The sequence below is a fragment of the Cervus elaphus genome, chromosome X (assembly GCF_910594005.1).
Source record: "Cervus elaphus chromosome X, mCerEla1.1, whole genome shotgun sequence".
NCBI lineage: Eukaryota > Metazoa > Chordata > Mammalia > Artiodactyla > Cervidae > Cervus > Cervus elaphus.
Genome location: NC_057848.1, coordinates 124273181 through 124292045, shown reverse-complemented (window position 1 = coordinate 124292045; position 18865 = coordinate 124273181). Strand labels below are relative to the sequence as shown.

The following is an 18865-nucleotide window of genomic DNA, read 5'->3' as shown; positions in this document are numbered from 1 at the left end:
TCTGAGAGACTAAGCATCTCAGAGGCCTGAAGCCAGGAAAGTGACAACAAAAGTGACAACAGGCACAACCAGGGGAGGGCAGATGTGGGGCTCAGTCAGGGCTCAACAGAGCCTAAATGACAAGCCACATGACTAGGACAGGTCACCAGCTAGGACGGGAAGGCGCGGGCTGCTGAGGGGTGCTGGGCCCGGAAGGTGCGCCGAGCAGTGGAGGGTTTTCTCCTAGTAGCAGAGGGAAGGCATGCAGAGTTTGCTTTGCGGTTGCTTTTTTGCCCTTTAAGTTGTTTTTAATGAAAAATTTCAAATAACCAGAAAAGTAGAAATACAACAAATACTCATATGCCCACCACTTAGCTGATTCTCAACTTTGGTGACATAGGAATCAACTGAGGAGCTTTAAAAAATACTGATGTCTGGGACCCAGCCCTGGAGACTTTGGTTTAATGTGTCTGGGGTATAGCCTGAAGATGGGGAGTTTCAAAAGCTCCCCCAAGTGATTTTAATATTATGTGCATCAGGGCCTGGAGACTTCATGGACTGCAGTCCATGGGGTCACAAAGAGTTGGACACCATTGGGCGACTTTCACTTTCACTTTCCTCTTCCAGCAGAAACAAAGAAGGTGATGTTGCTCGTATGATTCAACCTGGCACCAGGGTTTAGAAGCACTGAGTTAGGAATCAGTATATATTTTTGCCATATAAATATTTTGCTGAACCATTTTAAAGTAAATTACAGACATAACTCTTCACCCCTATATACTTAAGTATGCACTGCCAAAAACACTATTGTGGCTCTTAAACATCAAAAGCTATATTGTTTAGTGCAAAGAAGTTAGAAAATATACATAAATAAAAAATAATTTGTAAAAAAGAATACAATCAGAATAAAGTAAAATCCCCTAGAACTGTACCACCCAGAGACAGTCAGTGCTAATGTGTTGGCAGAAACTCTTTCTGGCTTCTCCTCTATTTGCATATGTATGCACACACAGAAACACACAATGTTTCCTTTCCATATTTTATTATGAGTATTTTCCAAAATACAGGAAAGTTTAAATACAGTGAACACCCAAGCTCACCATGTAGATTCAAGTGTTAATATTGTGCTATATTTACTTTATCACAAATCGATCATTTCATCCACCTACCAATCCATCTTATTTTTTTAATGCATTTCACCAAGTAAGTTGCAGATATCATACACCTCACCTCTAAAGACTTTGGCATGCATATCATTAACTAGCATTCAATATTTGTTTAAGGTCTCCTCCTTTTTCTTGAGGCAAAATTTTCAGAGTGAAATGCACAGGTCTTAAGTGTACCACCGATGAGTTCTGACAAATGTAAACACTCATGGCACATGTGTTTTTAAACAAAAAGGGAATGCTATGTTTATTTTATATATGTTGTTTTGAGTTAACATATTATAAACAGCTTTATCACTTATCTTGTGTGGAAGTAGTGATGTATACCATCATTTCTTTTTTTTAAACCTGAGCCCCTGTTGTTGGACACAGATTGCTTCTAATTTTTCATGACAATAAATAGCATTGCAGTGGATATTCTTGTAGCTAAATATTGACTCCCATCCTTATTTTTCATGAAATGATCCTAAGGATACAGTCATATTTTCATATTAGAAAAATACTTTTGATGTCTGAAGTGTAGATGGGCTTCCTTTGTGGTTCAGCAGGTAAAGAATCCGCCTGCAATGTGAGAGACCTGGGTTCGATCCCTGGGTTGGGAAGATCCCCTGGAGAAGGGAAAGGCTACCCATTCTAGTATTCTGGCCTGGAGAATTCCATGGACTGTATAGTCCATGGGGTTGCAAAGAGTCAGACATGATTGAGTGGCTTTCACTGGAGTGTAAATGTGGAAGGAGATTAGAGGAGGCCAGGCGGGAGTCAGCCAAGAGGCTGGCCCCTACTCCTAGTGAGCTGTTGATGGGCCTGCACCAGGGCAGACAGGAGAGTTAGGGAAGGAAGGCAAAGGGAAGGGGCAACACACTGATTGAGTACCTAGTGTATCAAGGATTGTGCTGGGCAGTTTACACATCACCTCAGTTACTGCTTTGATAGCTCAGTTAGTAAAGAATCTGCCTGCAATGCAGGAGACCCCAGTTCGATTCCTGGATTGGGAAGATCCCCTGGAGAAGGGAAATTCCCCAGTATTCTGGCCTGGAGAATTCCATGAACTGTATAGTCCATGGGGTCACAAAGAGTTGGACACGACTGAGCAACTTTCACTTTCCAGTTACTGCTCAGAACAACTCAGGCTGGTAATTATCATCCATTCTTACAAGTGAAAAAAAATAAACTGCCCTCCTTTCTCAAACTTGACATTCTAGCAGAAACAGGGAACTATTCATGGTTTCCTATACATTCTGTATGCTAATTCACACACTTCACCCTGACCCCCTCTACTTGAGGGCTAGTACCTCCTTGAGGAAACCATCTTTAGCAGCCCCCACCCAAACTCCAGGATGGGACAAGTTTCCTGGGCTCCTCAGCCCCATTTTCCCTCTGTCACAGCACTGATTCCCCTGTATTGTCCATGTCTGCCCCCATGAGCTCCTTCCTTGATGGTAGGGTCTGCTCTGAGGCCCAGGCTCCTAGCACAGAGTCTGGAAAGTATTAGTAACTGTTGAATAAGTAAACTCAGGTTATATGACTTGCCTAAGGTCACATAAGTGGTAAGTGAAGAAGCAAGGTCAAACTCAGATCTTTCCAACTCCAAAACATCTGCTCTTTACCACTCCAATTGCTTTTGGTTGGCCTGCCTAACCCAACATCTTTCTTTCCCCCTGCCCCCACCACCTTCCCTACCCAAGGACTGAGGAAGAGAAGAAAGACTGGGTCCAGGTAACATCTAAGAAGGCTTTGTGGTAGGGGGCTGGAAGAGTATTAACAGGTCTTCTGGGGGTGGTGGGCTCTCCCCTAATATTCACATCTGACCATAATGGGCCTGGACATCTGCCTTCCAGTAAATTTTACCATCCCCATTTTACAGATAAGCAAACTGAGGTCCAGAGGATAAGCAGAAACTACCCAGTTCTTTAGAAAGCTGGCTCCTCTGAAGGTGTAACCTCAGTGAGTTAAGCCCTGTAAAACATTTAATCCCAGACATTTGCCAGGAAGGCCTTCTGTGGTTTTTCAGCCACTGATCCCCTTCCCCCATTTCACAAATATAAGAACTGAGACCTGGATTTTGGGAAGGGACTTACCCAAGGTCATACGTCTAGCAAGGTATAGAGCTGGGTCTAGAATCCAACTTTTCTGACTCCAAGCTAGTTTATAGGAAAGTGAGGTAAGGGTGGAAATAGATAGTTGTGTTTTGACCTCTTATTTCTTACACTTCTCCCAGGCCATCAACTCTACCCTCCTGAAGCATGAACAGACGCTGGAGACCTTCAAGCTATTAAACTCCACAAACAGGGAAGATGAAGACACACCCCCCAACTCTCCGGTAAGAGTCCATATCTCCTCCTTCTGCACCAGGATCCCCTCCAGGTGGCCACCTTACCTTGAGATACTCCTCTCTTCTTCCCGGAGAGGCAGTAGATGACTGCAGAAGCACAGGCTTCTGTTGGTAGGGTCATAGAGAAATTATTGGGGAAACCAATGCCTGGAAAGTATTGGTACAAGTGACAGGTCTTCAGTAGCACAGTGAAGTAGAGCAGAGCCAGGACTCAAAGGCAGGTCTTCTGAATCTGTCTGTTGCCTACCAGTGATGATCCAAGCCTGGGCGAGGGCTGGATGGACTGGGCTGGGGAGTCTGAGTTTGACTCTCTGACTGGAGACCTGGCTCTCTCTCCAGAATGTGGATCTTGGAAAGCGGGCACCTACGCCCATCCGAGAAAAGGAAGTCACCATGTGCATGCGCTGCCAGGAGCCCTTCAATTCCATCACCAAACGCAGGCACCACTGCAAGGCCTGCGGACATGTAAGTGTTGAGAGGCAGGGGCAGAGCTATGGAGCAGACAGGCTGGCAACCCAAAGGCCCACTTCTAAGAGGGCACCCTCTAAGTAGGGGGAGGCTGTGAAGTCCACTGTGGGAGTTGGTACACTGAAGAGGAAGACCCACTGGAATCAGGCTGTTCTTACCCACTTGCCATCCCAGGTGGTTTGTGGGAAGTGCTCCGAGTTCCGGGCTCGCCTTGTCTATGACAACAACCGTTCCAACCGTGTGTGCACTGACTGCTACGTGGCTTTGCATGGGGTACCCGGGAGCAGCCCAGCCTGCAGCCAGCATACACCCCAGCGCCGGAGGTCCATCCTGGAGGTAAGAGCCAGGCCCCTCAACCCTCAACTGACCACAGGGGCCCCAGCCACTCATGCAGTGGTGACTAAGGCCTGGGCATTTCTGAAATTGTAATACCACGTGCGTGCACTGAACCAAGTGATCCAGGCTTCGCGTGAGTAAAATGAGTACAAAAGTGAGTCAAAGAGTAATTTTTATTTAAGTGCTTTAGATGTTTAATCGTCACAGTAACTTATCTATCAATGCTTTTCCTATTCTTGTTTTACAAAGGAGGAAACTGAGGCCCAGGTTACACAGTGAGTGGCAGAGCTGGGATTTTCTTTTAACTAACAAAATACCTTTTCTTATTACAATAGATATGTGCTTTGAAGAAAGTTAGACGTCATAGCCAAAAATAGTAAAAACACCATAGTCCTTTAACCCAGGGCTTCCCTGGTAACTCAGTGGTAAAGAATCCACCTGCCAGTGCAGGAGACACGGGTTCAATCCCTGAGTTGGGAAGATCCCCTGGAGAAGGAAATGACAAACCACTCCAGTATTTTCACCTGGGAAATCCCATGGACAGAGGAGCATGTTGGGCTACAGTCCATGGGGTTGCAAAAGAGTCGGACATCACTTAGTGACTATGCTACTACTACAAATTCCTTTAACACAGAGATTACCACATTAATGCTTATGCTTCCTATCTTTCTAGATATATGCACATACATAAACTTATGCTTTGTAACTAAATTGAGGTATTTATTTAACACTTAAAGAAAGCTAACTTCATGCCAGGCATTCTTCTAAGCACTTTACATATAGTAACTAATTTAATCCTCAGAACAGCCCTATATGCTCTCCTTCCAAGTCAGTATATCAGTATTTCCATCTAGGGGTGGGATTCTGAGCCTGACTGCCTTACCCACCCACCCCTTAACCACAATACTAAGTTGCTTCTCACTGAGTGTAGGGAATGCATGTGATGGAAGATTGAAAAAAAGATGAAGTGTAAATGCATAAATGACTTGAAGAATAAATGGACTGATGGAAGAATGCCTGACTGACATTTAGGGGCCCCCACTGAGACTTACACACCCCTCCCACCAAGCCTTAGAGGCAGTAGCCATGGCCCGAATCCAGCAGATAAGCCTGGCTTTGAATTTCAAATCTCACTGGGTTGCTGCTGCTGTTAAGTCGCTTCAGTCATGTCTGACTCTGTGCGACCCCACAGACAGCAGCCCACCAGGGTCCCCCGTCCCAGGGATTCTCCAGGCAAGAACACTAGAGTGGGTTGCAATTTCCTTCTCCAATGCATGAAAGGAAAAGTGAAAGTGAAGTCGCTCAGTCATGTCCGACTCTTAGCCACCCCATGGACTGCAGCCTACCAGGCTCCTCCATCCATGGGATTTTCCAGGCGAGAGTACTGGAGTGGGTTGCCATTGCCTTCTCCCTCACTGGGTTGACAGTGGGCAAATCACTCCTGCCACCTGAGCTTCAGGATCCTCCTGAGACATGTGAATAGCAATCCCTATGCTGAGGGGGTGCTGGAGCCAAGGTAGGCCTCCTATCAATATTGATGCCCCTCATGTCTCTGGTCACAGAAACAGGCCTCAGTGGCTGCGGAGAACAGTGTCATCTGCAGCTTCCTACACTACATGGAGAAGGGTGGAAAAGGCTGGCACAAGGCATGGTTTGTGGTCCCTGAGAACGAACCCTTGGTGCTGTACATCTACGGAGCTCCTCAGGTATGCATCCTTCTCCTGGTCCTTTCAGCCACCTGGCAAAGCCAGGCTACTCTCCTTTCCTCTCAGTCCTTCACCTCTCCTTGGCCTTGGAAGATAGTGTGAACCTAAGGGGAAATCAGAAGCCCCCACCCTTATGAGACAAAAACTGGCTCGAGACAAGGAGTGATTATGGATCAACGTACCTAAGGCTAAGTGGGGTGAGTTATAGGGGAAGGAAGCTGAAATGGAGATGAGATACTGCTTAATCCAGTTTGGAGTGGGCAAGATGGAGAAGAGGGCAACAGCCCAAAGGCCTGAAAACATTATATGCTCAAGACTAGCCTAGCTGGCTTGGGGTGTGGAAGGAAAGAGGTATTTGAACCAGCCTGCAGTTCTAGCCCCAGTTCAGACATTTTCCTGTTGCTCAGTTAAACCACATAAGGTTCTTGAGCAGGGAAAGAAAAAAAGGGGTTTAGAAGATGCAAAACCAGTGAGAAGCCCAACCCCAAGGTGACCCTAGCTCTGTCCCTATTCTCCAGGATGTGAAAGCGCAGCGCAGCCTGCCCCTCATTGGCTTTGAGGTGGGGCCTCCTGAGGCAGGGGAGCGGCCCGACAGAAGGCATGTCTTCAAGATCACCCAGAGCCACCTGAGCTGGTACTTCAGTCCTGAGACAGAGGAGCTACAGCGGCGCTGGATGGCTGTGCTTGGCCGGGCAGGCCGTGGGGACACGTTCTGCCCAGGGCCCACACTGTCTGAGGACAGAGAGATGGAGGAGGTGCCAGTGGCAGCTTCAGCAGCCACTGCTGAACCCTCCGAAGCCCCTCAGACCCGAGATAAGACCTAGAGGGTTTGTGGGTAACTGGGACCCTCTGCCCCACACTCTAGCTGCCCATGTCCAATTAAGGGCCCCAGCTCCCACCCTCCCAGCTCAGTCAATACTTGAACTCCCATCATGGGCACTTTCAATCCTGAATGCTGGGTCTCGGGTTTTTTTAATTCATCTTTTCACAAAACCTGGGCTTTTAAAAAATATTCGTACAGTGTGGTTAATTTTTTTTAAACCCTGTCCCCCCAGGGAGGGTGGGGGCTGTTGCTAGACCTGCCTGAATTAGGCCATTTTCCCCCAACCCCTCAATACCCTACAGATCCTGCCTCCACCCAATTCCCTCCAAAGCACCAAAGGCAGGAGATCTGGATTCAAGTGCCAGCTCTGCCACAGACCCCATGGCTCTGGCCCACCCCTGCCCTTTCAACCAGTGTCTTCATATGTATGATGCTATGTGGGGTGGTGACCAGACCCCTCCTGCCTCCCATGGCTTACAGCTTCTACCTGGCCCCCAGGGCTACCCAGTATTTTATCGTCTAGACCCATGGCAGGGCCACTGGGCAGGACAGGGGAACACGGGGGAGGACAAAGAATACTCTGTTTTGTTTTTTAAAGAAAAATACAGTTTATTTCAAGCTTACGGAAACTTTCAGAGCGTGGCTGTGCTCCATTTGTGCATCTGTTTGTCCAAAGTACCAGGTTGTTAGGATAGGCCCAGAAACTGCTCCCTTGTTGAGCTCTGAAGCTCAGCTCCCAGAAGGATGCTTCCAAGACTACTCACAGGTCAAGCCACAAATTAAACAATAAGGTATTATTTATTGAGGTGACTTCGATGGGATGAGGTGTCTGGAAAGAGGTTGGAGGAGACAGAAAACAAAGCCCAGGTCCCCTGAGCTCACTGCCTAGACAAGGTCTTAGACATCCTGAAGGAACCTAGGGCTGGACCCTGGGCTGCAGGAAGGAAACATCCCTGGGAGGTTCGGGAGCACAGAGCTGCTCTATGTGGGGGCGGGGGAGGGAGAGGTACCACAGCTACTTTCATTCATAGCTTCAACTAATCTCTCTTCTATTTGCAAGCTCATCTCACCATTCCTTACCCAGCAGAAATATTGGTTCTCCTGCTGGCTCTCTCCCTTCACACATTCACCTGCCTACTATCAACCAGCATTTAGCTTCCCCTCCAGTCATTCCCACACCCACTCATCCCTCCCTCTTCACACTGGTTGCACCCAAGAGGCACTTTGCTGGGAAATCAGGCCTCATCATTCAGACCACCCCAAGTCCAAGAACACTTGGGCTCTTCTTCCCCTGGAAGAAGCTGGACAAGGGAATGAGGGAAAGGGTGGATATGGGATAACCAGTCCACAGGTCTGCAACCCTCCAACAAAAAACCTACAAACAAATCCCAAACAACTAGCATACAAGAACCCAGACCATTTCCAGCCCCGTTCATTTCTTTCTCCGGACAATGGTCCAGCCATCCTCCACTATATCCTCTTCCTTAATAGTCTGGGAGTCTGGACCAGAGGGTTCAGGCTGGGGGCAGACCCCATCTGTAGCTGCCCCATCATTCGTAGCTGCAACCTAGAGGAGAAATACAAGAGAGAGCTAAATAAACCCCCAGCTATGGCCAATGGAGACCCAGGCTCTCCTAGCTTTGCCAGGACTGGCTGTGTGACCTTGGGAAAATTTCCTGCCCTTTATGACTAATACAACAACCACCACCCCCATAAGTTCCCTGTGAAATTAGCTAATCTCCCAGAAGACTGAAAATATCTACATCTCCACACCCAAGAGTTGCACCCCTTTCACCTCCATCTGCTCCATGCTGTTCGCATCATTGTCCTCATCAGTCTCTCCGGCTGTCGTCAGTGCAGTGGCTCTGACCTTGCACTTTCTTTGGGTGATGAGAGTGGCCATCTCCTTCAGAGCAGCCCTATCACCCCTCTGGAAGTGGTGGAACATGGTCTGCAGCTGCTGGCTCACCTACCAAGAAAACATTCAACCAACTTCGATTTTCTAGAGAACCTACAATACAACCAGCTCGTGTTTGCAGCAAGAGTGGGGAGGGGTCTGGAATTTTCCAGAAGAGAATGGGGATCTTTCCTCCCCCAAGGAGTTGACTAATGAAGCAACCACATATGAAGGGCTCATTAAGGGCCTGAAGTGTTGAAGGAGGCCCTCCTAGCACGGAAGGCACTAGAACTGGGTTTGAAAGACAGAAGACGTAAAAAGGGAAGGCAATCCTAGCAGGAGTAGTGATGTTAACCAGAACATTTGGAAATGTACCTGCCTGGTTGTGCCCCTGAGATGGAGGTGACAAACAGACCTGACTGAGAATGATACATGGAGAGAAATAATACAGGTAGGATTTGAAAGGCCTGGGAAGACTAGACTTTCCTTTAGGCAACAGGAGGTCAAGTTCTTGCACAGGACTCAAGAAAAGAATGGTTACAGCCAAAAGTGTTCATCTAAAACAGACAGGGAGAAGAAAGGCTGCAGGCAGGAAGATGGTAGTTGTATCCATGACATGCTCACCTGGGGCAGACTCCCATCCTCCACAACTGTATCAAACTCGTTCATCATTAGCTCCCCGAGGAAGTCCTCCACCTCATCTAGCTCCAAGTCAGCTGAGTATGAAAGGATAAAGTCCTCTGGTCAAAGACCAGCCAACTTCATCACCCTTGCCCACTACTCTTAAGTACCTACTTGGTGGATCCACATCTGATTGGTGGGTAAAGATTTAATGAGCCTTTTATTTGCTAAAGTGTTCTACATTCCAGGTTTTAACATGGTTTTTAAAAAGAAAAAGAAACAAACATTAAATACCTAATTTCCAATCTCCTGCATTCTTCCAAGTCCTCTATTCCTGCAGCATTCCATCCACACTCACCTTTTCAGCTGGCCTATTTTAACCAGCCTCCTCTCCACGTGACCTTGAGCATGTGAGTTACTCATCTCCAAGCCTGTTTTCTCTTCTGCAAAGTGAGGTTAATGGTAACCTCCTTGAAGGTCTGTTATGAGAAGTCACCCAAACAATGCCTAGCACAGGCATTCCACCGACACAGGAGGCCACAGACCAATGGGATAGGTAAGAAGAAATGGATGTTCAGTACTTGCCATGATGAAATCATCACAGCCTTGACCTCAATGTCCTATTGTATGACTTTAGCTGAGACTTCCTCTCTCAGCTTCAGTTACCTTATGGGCCCATGCTCTACTTTTTCTGAATTAGAAAATAATTCAAGAAAGTCTTCCACAAAGCTCCTTGCTCTCTCTTCCCTCTGGGAGAACTCATTCACCCCCTTCACTTTCCCTACCATTCTAATGCCCCCCAAATCAGTCTCCAACCCAGGCTACGCTCCACCTGTTCCACAGGTGCTTCAGACCCTCCATATCCAAAGCCAGATTCATCATCTTACCCTCCAAACCTAATTTTCATTCTCCAGTGTTCTTCTAGTCCATGAAAGGCAACTAAGCCACCCAGTGACTCAAACTAGAAACCTGCCCCATTTTCCCTCCCCATCTACAGTCAAACAATTTCCTTAGAGCCATCCCTTCTTTCCCATGACTAATGTCCTAGTTCTGGCCTCATCATTTTCTAGACAGAAACAGCCCTCTCCTTAGTCTTTCCCTCTAAAGTCCATGCTCCGCACTACTTTCTGAACTTTCTAGCCAGAAAACCCCATCCTATTAGATCCTGCTCATGAATTTTTAATCACCTAACTGCAGTGTTTTATATTCTGCTTTTGAAAAATAACTGGCCTCCTGGATTTTAAGGGAAGTTATTCAAAGAAAACTAAAGGGAAACAAAGGTAAACAGGTTTCTTTTCGGTGGTTCTTGTCCTTATCCAAGCCTTTACTATGTTAATGATTACTGTGACTCTTAAGTAAGAGCTGAAGAAAAGAGCTTTCCTTATATAATTTGACTGGAGAAGTTTTTTCTTCACTGAACATCTGATAGAACTAGTCTTCCAAAGCATGCATTCTGGCAAACGCTGGCCTAAAGGACAAAAATCAAAGGCACATAAGGCCTTCCACGTCTCACTCTTTTTCCAGGAGCCTCCCCATCTCCCATCTTCATTCTCCACCACTCCTCCCTTCCACATACCCACAAGCACACACACACACATCCCTACTCTAACACTGAGCTCCCTACCACTTTCCAAATATAACGCATAATCTCCTCATACCACAGGACTTATTTCTGAGTGTTGCTCTCTCTGCCTCCCCTCCTTGTTAACTCCTTCTCATCCCGTAAGATTCAGCCCAATCACCACCACTCCCTAAAGATCTCCAAAAGACTCCTTTTCCTCCAGCTCACATTACCCAAGCATCCTGAGCTCCTCATTATTAGAACACCTATCACCCTGTCTGCAAATGCCTATTTACTTATCTGGATCTCTCACTAGATGGTAAATTTTCTTGAGAGAAAGGACTCCGCCTAATGTCACCTCCAAGACTAAAAAACTAAATGAAGAAATCTGTAAAAAACCTTATTTTGTAAAAGACTCCCTGTAGGACCCTTTGTTCTTATACGACCCTCAAGGTGCATCAAAGATGTAGATCTCTGCTGTCCAAATAGTCAAATGTGGTTACTGAGCACTTAAAATGTGGCTAGGCAAAAAAAAAAACAATGAGACGTGCTAAAGCTGCAAAATACCCACCAGATTTTGAAAATTTAATACTAAAAAAGGATGTAAAACATCTTATTAATAGCGTTTTATACTGACTACATGTTGAAATATTTTGGATCCATTGAGGTGGGCAGTTCATTTCATCTGCTTCTTTTTACTTTATTAACGTGGCGGCTGAAAGATTTTAAATTACATGATGCGACTAATATGTTTCTATAGGATCGCGCTGGTAGATACTTTTACATCCATTTTACAAATTAGGAAACTGAGTACCGAGGCGAGGCGATAATCCTTGTCCAGCATGATACCTTGAGTCAATGGCACGGCCCATGAGGCATTCGAACTCAGGATTCTGACTTCAAAGCCTGCGTTCATTCCACCTCGCCCTCAGGTACCAACCGACAATTGCTCAAGAAGTGCGGACTCACTAGAATCGGCGGCCTCCTCAGAATCGGCGGCCTCCTCCTCCTCACGCCCCCACAGAGACAAGTCCCAGAGCCTTACATTCACTCACCGTTGCGGAAGAAATACTCCTCCACTGCACCCCCGAGCCACTCAGCCTTCTCTTGGCTGTGCACACCTCCAAAGCCGTTCTCCACAGCGATCTGCGAATACAGACCCAAGCCCACCACGTCAGTCCGGGAGCCAGCCTGCAGTGGCGCAGAATTCCCCTTTTTATGCCGCCCAACCAAGCCTCAGGCGGCTCGCTAAACCAACTCCTGTTCTCTCCCGGTCCCTAATCTTTATCCCAGCTGCGGCTCCGCTCACCTGCAAGGCGGGCCAGGCCTCCAGCGCCGCGCGGACTGCAGCTCCGAAGAGGGCTCGCGAATCTTCACCAGCGTCCGCCATCATTCGGCCGCGGACCACGTGACCCCCAGGCGGGCCAATACCTGCGCAGTACCGCCCAGACAGAAGGAGTCGGAAGCCGAGCTTGAGGATGCAGATTCGCTTTTCCGCTGACCTGATAGCAAGACAAGAGCAATAGAAAAGTCTGTCGAGGAATCGATGACACCAACGCTGTTAAGTCAGCATTAGTCGCTCGGTCGTGCCCGACTCTTCACGACCCCATGGACTGCAGCCCACCAGCCTCCGCTGTCCATGAGATTTTCCAGGCCAAGGATACTAGAGTGGGTTGCCATTTCCTTCACCAACCAACACTGTTACTCACCTGTAATTAAATCTAAGGAAGCCAGGAGTGGAGGACGCCTAGGTCCATGAATTCGGGACACAAGGGTAATGCGCAGAGAAGATGTGGGGAACTTATTAAGGATGTAGATTTCAGGCCCTTGGACAGCAACCTCAGGTAGCAATGCCTACAAATCTGCATTTAATAATGTATTCAGAACACTCCACCCAACAGCAGCAGAATACACATTTTTCTGATGTGCAAGTGGAACATGTTCCAGGACAGACCATATGTTATGTTCTAAAGCAGCCCTCAATAAGTTTAAAAGGATTAAAACCATACAAAGATTGTTCTTCAACCACAGTGGGGTGAAATTAGAATTCAATAACAGAAAGACGTTTGTGGAATTAACAAATATGTGTATTTTAACACACTTCTAAGTAACAAATGGGTCAAAGAAAAAAATCATAAGGGAAAACAGAAGACATCTTGAAATAATTTGAAAGCTAAGGCACAGCACACCAAAATTTATGAGGTGCAGCTAAAGCAATGCTTAAATGGAATCTTACAGATATAAATGTCCCTATTAAAAAAGAAGAAAAACCTTAAATGAATAGCCTGATCTGCCACCTTCAGAAACTAGAAAATGAATAGAGTAATCCCAAAGCAAGCAGAAGGAAGGAAGGAAATAATAAAATTGGAGAGGAAATAAATGTAACAGAAAGTAGAAAAACAATAGAGAAAATCAGTAAAACCAAAAGTAGTGTCTTTAGGAAAGATCAACAAAATTGACAAAGTTTTAGCTAGACTGACTAAGTAAAAAAAAAAGAGAAATTTCAAATTACTGAAATCAGGAATGAAAGAGGTGACATCACTCCCAGCTAGTCAAAAAAAGCGCATATATTGTATGGTATCATTTATCTGAAATGTACAGAATAAGCCAATCTATAGAGACAGAAAATAGATTAATTGTTGCCTAGGAATAGGGGAAGGGGGAAAATGGGGCCTGACTCCTAAGGAGTATAGGGTTTCTTTTAGTGGAAATGAAAATGTTTTGAAATTAGATGTGGTGACAGCTGCTGTTAGGGCCTGAGTCCTGTCCTCTCCGCCCACCCCCCTCCATTGATATGTTCAAGCCCTACCCCCTGAGAATGTGACTGTATCTGGAGGCAGAGTCTTTAAAGAGATAATTAAGGTAAAATGAGGTCATACAGTGAACCCTAGTCCAATATGATTGGTGACCTTAGAAGAAGAGAAGATTATGGCCCAGCATTTAGGATTCCAAGCTTCCACTGTAGGGGACACAGGGGGGTTTGATCCCTGGTCGGGGAACTAAGATCCCACAAGAAGTGTGGCAAGGCCAAAAAAAAAGAAAAGAGGAGATTCAGAGAGAGACACCAGATGCATGCACAGAGAGATGACCATGTGAACACACATCTGCAAGCCAAGGAAAATGGCCTCATAAGAAACCAAACCTAGCAATACCTTGATCTCAAACCTCTAGCTTCTAGAACTTTGAGAAAATAAAGTTTTGTTGTTAAAACCACCAGTCTGGAGTATTTCCTTATGGCAGCTCTAGCAAACAAATATAGTTGCACAACTCTGAAAATAAACCAAAAACCATTTAATTGTACTTTTTAAATGGGTGAAGTTGTGCTCGCTTCGGCAACACATATACTAAAATTGGAACGATACAGAGAAGATTAGCATGGCTCCTGTGCAAGGATGACACGCAAATTCATGAAGCGTTCCATATTTTTAATAAACTATGCCAAACCAAAAAAATAAATAAATAAAATAAATGGGTGAAGTTTATAGTATATAAATAATATCTAAATAAAATTGTTTTTAGAAAAGTGTTATAGGTGATTCCCTCTCACAGCAAAGGATGCAAACTTTGGGCTAGACTAGGTTAGCAAACAGTACTGGTGCTTCTGTGTCTGGTCCTGTGCTGAGTGCTGCTGGGTCACAGGGTTTGGTCAGATGCTCAAGGAGCTTACAGTCTGGTGTGCAAGATTGTCAGGACCATAGACTATGATCAGTGCTGAGGGTGAATGCAGATTTTGAAAGGCCTGAGGTTGACAGAATTTTGAAAGCTGTCTTTAAGAAAAATAGTACAAATTTAAGTGAAAGCAATTTAGATTTATCAAAGAAATTTTAGAATTTACAAATTCCAATTTAAAAAACTGAAAAGTGCCACAAAACATCCTCAAAACTAGAAAAATAAAATATTGTTATTAATTGCCTAACTCATCTCTCTACTAACGTTTCCTTTTTTTCTTTTTTGGGTGCACTTTGATATCCTTCTGTAAGCAAAGAACAATTATTTTATAATAACATTTTCAAGAAAGAATAAAAGGAATTCAATTTAATTAAATTCCATTTAACTGATCAAAATATTTTGTTATTGGTAGTTTAGGAAAATTTCAACTTCACAGTTCATTATTAGTGATACAAAATTTGAGACTGTTATATTTGGGAAAACTTCTATATAGTTTTTTTTTACATGTGAGGTGTAAAATTCCATTATATTTTGATTGTTGTTGTACAGTGACAAGTCTTAAGTACTTCTCAAATTTACAGTGCTCAACAACCAAGGACTTGAATGTGGTCTTTGCAAGTGTGAGGAGAAGAGGCTTTAATTTTATTAGTTTTATGATAAGTCCATCTCTGTGCAATGCTAGAGGAGAAAGGAGCACGGGGGCCCATGTGAGTCCAGCAGAGGGGGTTCCTGATCCAGCCTTGGGGATTATGGTAAGCCTCTGAGAGATAATGCCTCAAAGTTTGAGTGGAATTTTGCCAGGTGATAAAGTTTGTGTAGATGAGGATAGGAGTGTGTTTCTAAAAGAAACAGCCTTTAATGCTGAGGAAACTATACAAAAAAACAGAAGCAGAAAACAATGTGATGTGTGATGATAATCATGAGCACTCCCAGACTGATCATCTCAGGAGGCATCAACTCCTACGGGGCTCTAGAGACTCATTCCTACAGACTCGCCAACTTAAATTGACTTCAAAGAGGCCCAAATGGAGAAACTGAGGTTAAGCACTTCTGAGTGACTTCCCACTTTCGAGTGACTTCCCAGAGCCTCAAACGTACATATAGTAGGTAAGATTCTAGTCACCAGTTGCAGTGTATGTGTCTTGGGTTTTCCCACATCACCAAGCAATTCTTCAACATCAGCTGGGTGTCCTACAATTCAACTCAATTCTGATACTGAAGAGGAAAAGTTAAAATTTTACATAACCTCCTGCTCATTCTGCCTCTGTAACTCAGCTTGCTCCTTGCAAAGTCTGGATCGCGTAGCTCACGAAGTCTCAGAAAGTGGGGACTTACAATACTAGGAACTGAAGTTTATCTCACTCACCCTTGTCCTGCTCTTTGCAGTTGTCCAGCCCCTGCCAACCTGCTTAATCATGTCCATGTAAAGGTCAGGCATCCCCCTCCCCATCTTGACTTCTGTTCCCGTGTGCGTGAAACTCCTTAGTTTAAACCAGCCTATTAGCAGCTAGTGTTGCCCACTATAGTAGGTCCAAAAAAAATCTGTAACACCTTTGTTTGGGGCTCAGAGCTTAGAGTGTTAACTCCTCTGGGCTCATCGGCATAATAAACCTGAATTCTCCAACTCTCCGAGTGCGGTGCTTGGTTTCTCGATTACTGGTTTCTGCAACAATACTATCAACCTGGAAAGAAAGAAAGTGAAAATAGCTCAGTTGTGTCCGATTCTTTGTGACCCCATGGACTGTAGCTCACCAGGCTGCTCTGTCCATGGGATTTCCCAGGCAAAAATACTAGAGTGGGTAACCATTCCCTTCTCCAGGGGAATCTTCCTGACTCAGGGATCGAACCCAGCAGGCAGATTCTTTACTGTCTGAGCCACCAGGGAAGCCTGGAGATAATGCCAGATCACAGAAGATCCCACAGGTTAAGGGCTCAGTCACCTGATTGCCTCTCTCCGCACCCTCTCCACCACCCCTGCCCCCACACTACAGACACGGATTCCCAAGTTCAGGTTGTCACCTGTGCTTCTGACCCACAGGCCCAGGCCCACAGATCAGAGTCCCAATGACCCTCACCTCACTAGACTGTTTCACAGAACTCAAAGAAACATTTTACTTACTAGATTATTGGTTTATTATAAAAGGATATAACTCAGGAACAGCCAAATGGAAGAGAACAAGGAGATTCCAAGCTCTCTGAGCATGACACTCTCCTGGAATCTTCACGTGTTCATCAACCCAGAAGCCCTCAGAACCTGTTCCTTTGGGGTTTTATGGAGGTTCCAGCACAGAGTACAATTGATTAGATGATTGGTCATTGGTAACTAAACTCAAACTCCAGCCTCTCTCCCCTCCTTGAGGTAGAGGGGAGGGACTGAAAGTGCCAACCCTAATCATGTGGTTGGCTCCACAAAAAAGTCACTTCATTAACATAACAAAAGAGGCCTTTTATCACACTCTTCTCAGAGGAAATTCCAAAGGTTTTAGGAACTCTGTGTTAGGAATGGTTTGAGCAAGCTCCGAGAGTTGAGGATGGACAGGGAAGCCTGGTGCACTGCAGTCATGGGGTCGCAAAGAGCGACTGAACTGAAGACTCAATGTTGTTGCTCAGTCATTCAGTCGTGTCCAACTCTTTGGGGCCCCATGGACTGCAGTACGCCAGGCTTTCCTGCCCTTCACCATCTCCTGGAGTTTGTTCAAACTTCTGTCCGTTGAGTCAGTGACAGCATCCAACCATTTCATCCTCTGTCACCTCCACCTGCTGCCCTCAATCTTTTCCAGCATCACAGTCCTTTCCAGTGAGTCAGCTCTTCCCACCAGGTGGCCAAAGTATTGGAGCTTCAACTTGGGCATCAGTCCTTCCAATGAATATTCAGGGTTGATTTCCTTTAGGATTGACTTGCTTGACCTTCTTGCTGTCCAAGGGACTCTCCAATATACATTTTTATTATAAATCACAATATCACAATAGACCCACTAGAAATTCCTACAAAGGGAGCCCAATTCTAGGCTCCAACAAACCAAGGCCTCTGAATTAACCCTGAGACTTTGCCTTGAGATTGAAAGTGACAAATTTAAATTTGGAAAACTCAGCAGTGGCCACAGAACTGGAAAAGGGCAGTTTTCATTCCAATACCTAAGAAAGGCAATGCCAGAGAATGCTCAAACTACTGCACAATTGCACTCATCTCACATGCTAGCAAAGTAATGCTTAAAATTCTCCAAGCCAGGCTTCAGCAATACATGAACCGTGAACTTCGAGATGTTCAAGCTGGGTTTAGAAAAGGCAGAAGAACCAGAGATCAAATTGCCAACATCCACTGGATCATCGAAAAAGCAAAGAGAGTTCCAGAAAAACATTTATTTCTGCTTTATTGACTATGCCAAAGCCTTTGACTGTGTGGATCACAATAAACTGTGGAAAATTCTGAAAGAGATGGAAATACCAGACCACCTGACCTGCCTCTTGAGAAACCTGTATGCAGGTCAGGAAGCAACAGTTAGAACTGGACATGGAACAACAGACTGGTTCCATATAGGAAAAGGAGTACGTCAAGGCTGTATATTGTCACCAAGCTTATTTAACTTATATGCAGAGTACATCATGAGAAACACTGGGCTGGATGAAGCACAAGCTGGAATCAAGATTGCTGGGAGAAATATCAATAATCTCAGATATGCAGATGACACCATCCTTATGGCAGAAAGTGAAGAACTGAAGAGCCTCTGGATAAAAGTGAAAGAAGAGAGTGAAAAAGTTGGCTTAAAGCTCAACATTCAGAAAACTTAAGATCATGGCAGCTGGTCCCATCACTTCATGGCAAATAAAAGGGGTAACAGTGCAAACAGTGACTGACTTTATTTTTCTGGGCTCCAAAATCACTGCAGATGGTGATTACCACCATGAAATTAAAAGACGCTTACTCCTTGGAAGAAACGTTATGACTAACCTAGACAGCATATTAAAAAGCAGAGACATTTCTTTGCCAACAAAGGTCCGTCTAGTCAAGGCTATGATTTTTCCAGTGGTCATGTATGGATGTGAGAGATGGACTATAAAGAAAGCTGGGCACTGAAGAATTGATGCTTTTGAACTGTGGTGTTGGAAAAGACTCTTGAGAGTCCCTTGGACTGCAAGGAGATCCAACCAGTCCATCCTAAAGGAGATCAGTCCTGGGTGTTCATTGGAAGGACTGATGTTGAAGCTGAAACTCCAATACTTTGGCCACCTGATGCGAAGAGCTGAGTCATTGGAAAAGACCCTGATGCTGGGAGGGATTGAGGGCAGGAGAAGGGGATGACAGAGGA

The 18865-nt window shown here is 45.2% G+C and overlaps 2 protein-coding genes and 1 non-coding gene across 4 annotated transcripts in view; 2 read left to right on the top strand and 1 right to left on the bottom strand.

Annotated features, from left to right (window-relative positions):
• FGD1 (FYVE, RhoGEF and PH domain containing 1) overlaps positions 1-7433 on the top strand; it is a 44555-nt gene extending 37122 nt beyond the window's left edge. For both annotated transcript variants that reach the window (XM_043894978.1, XM_043894977.1), the window contains 6 exons: positions 2831-2861; positions 3364-3465; positions 3817-3942; positions 4120-4281; positions 5844-5987; positions 6506-7433. In XM_043894978.1, coding sequence (XP_043750913.1) covers positions 2831-2861; positions 3364-3465; positions 3817-3942; positions 4120-4281; positions 5844-5987; positions 6506-6811 — 871 coding nt within the window. In that variant the 3' untranslated portion in view covers positions 6812-7433. The remainder of the gene's footprint in view (positions 1-2830; positions 2862-3363; positions 3466-3816; positions 3943-4119; positions 4282-5843; positions 5988-6505) is intronic.
• TSR2 (TSR2 ribosome maturation factor) lies at positions 7399-12330 on the bottom strand. The gene is made up of 5 exons (XM_043894983.1): positions 12199-12330; positions 11945-12035; positions 9332-9423; positions 8606-8779; positions 7399-8377 (listed from the first exon to the last, which is right to left on the bottom strand). The coding sequence occupies exons 1-5, from the start codon at positions 12280-12282 to the stop codon at positions 8243-8245; spliced, it is 576 nt and encodes a 191-aa protein (XP_043750918.1). The 5' UTR covers positions 12283-12330; the 3' UTR covers positions 7399-8242.
• A 1879-nt stretch (positions 12331-14209) lies between these two features.
• LOC122690991 lies at positions 14210-14316 on the top strand. The gene has a single exon (XR_006340242.1). It is a non-coding gene; the product is annotated as a U6 spliceosomal RNA (small nuclear RNA).
• Positions 14317-18865: the final 4549 nt, after the last annotated feature.

Bases quoted from the DNA above. Each gene is read 5' to 3' on its own strand.
- TSR2 (XM_043894983.1), bottom strand. From the start codon at position 12,282: ATGATGGCGGACGCTGGTGAAGATTCGCGAGCCCTCTTCGGAGCTGCA. The intron at 9,424-11,944 runs GTGAGTGAATGT...TTTCATACTCAG, and splicing joins GGAGTATTTCTTCCGCAACG to CTGACTTGGAGCTAGATGAG. The intron at 8,780-9,331 runs GTGAGCATGTCA...TTTTCTTGGTAG, and splicing joins AGGATGGGAGTCTGCCCCAG to GTGAGCCAGCAGCTGCAGAC.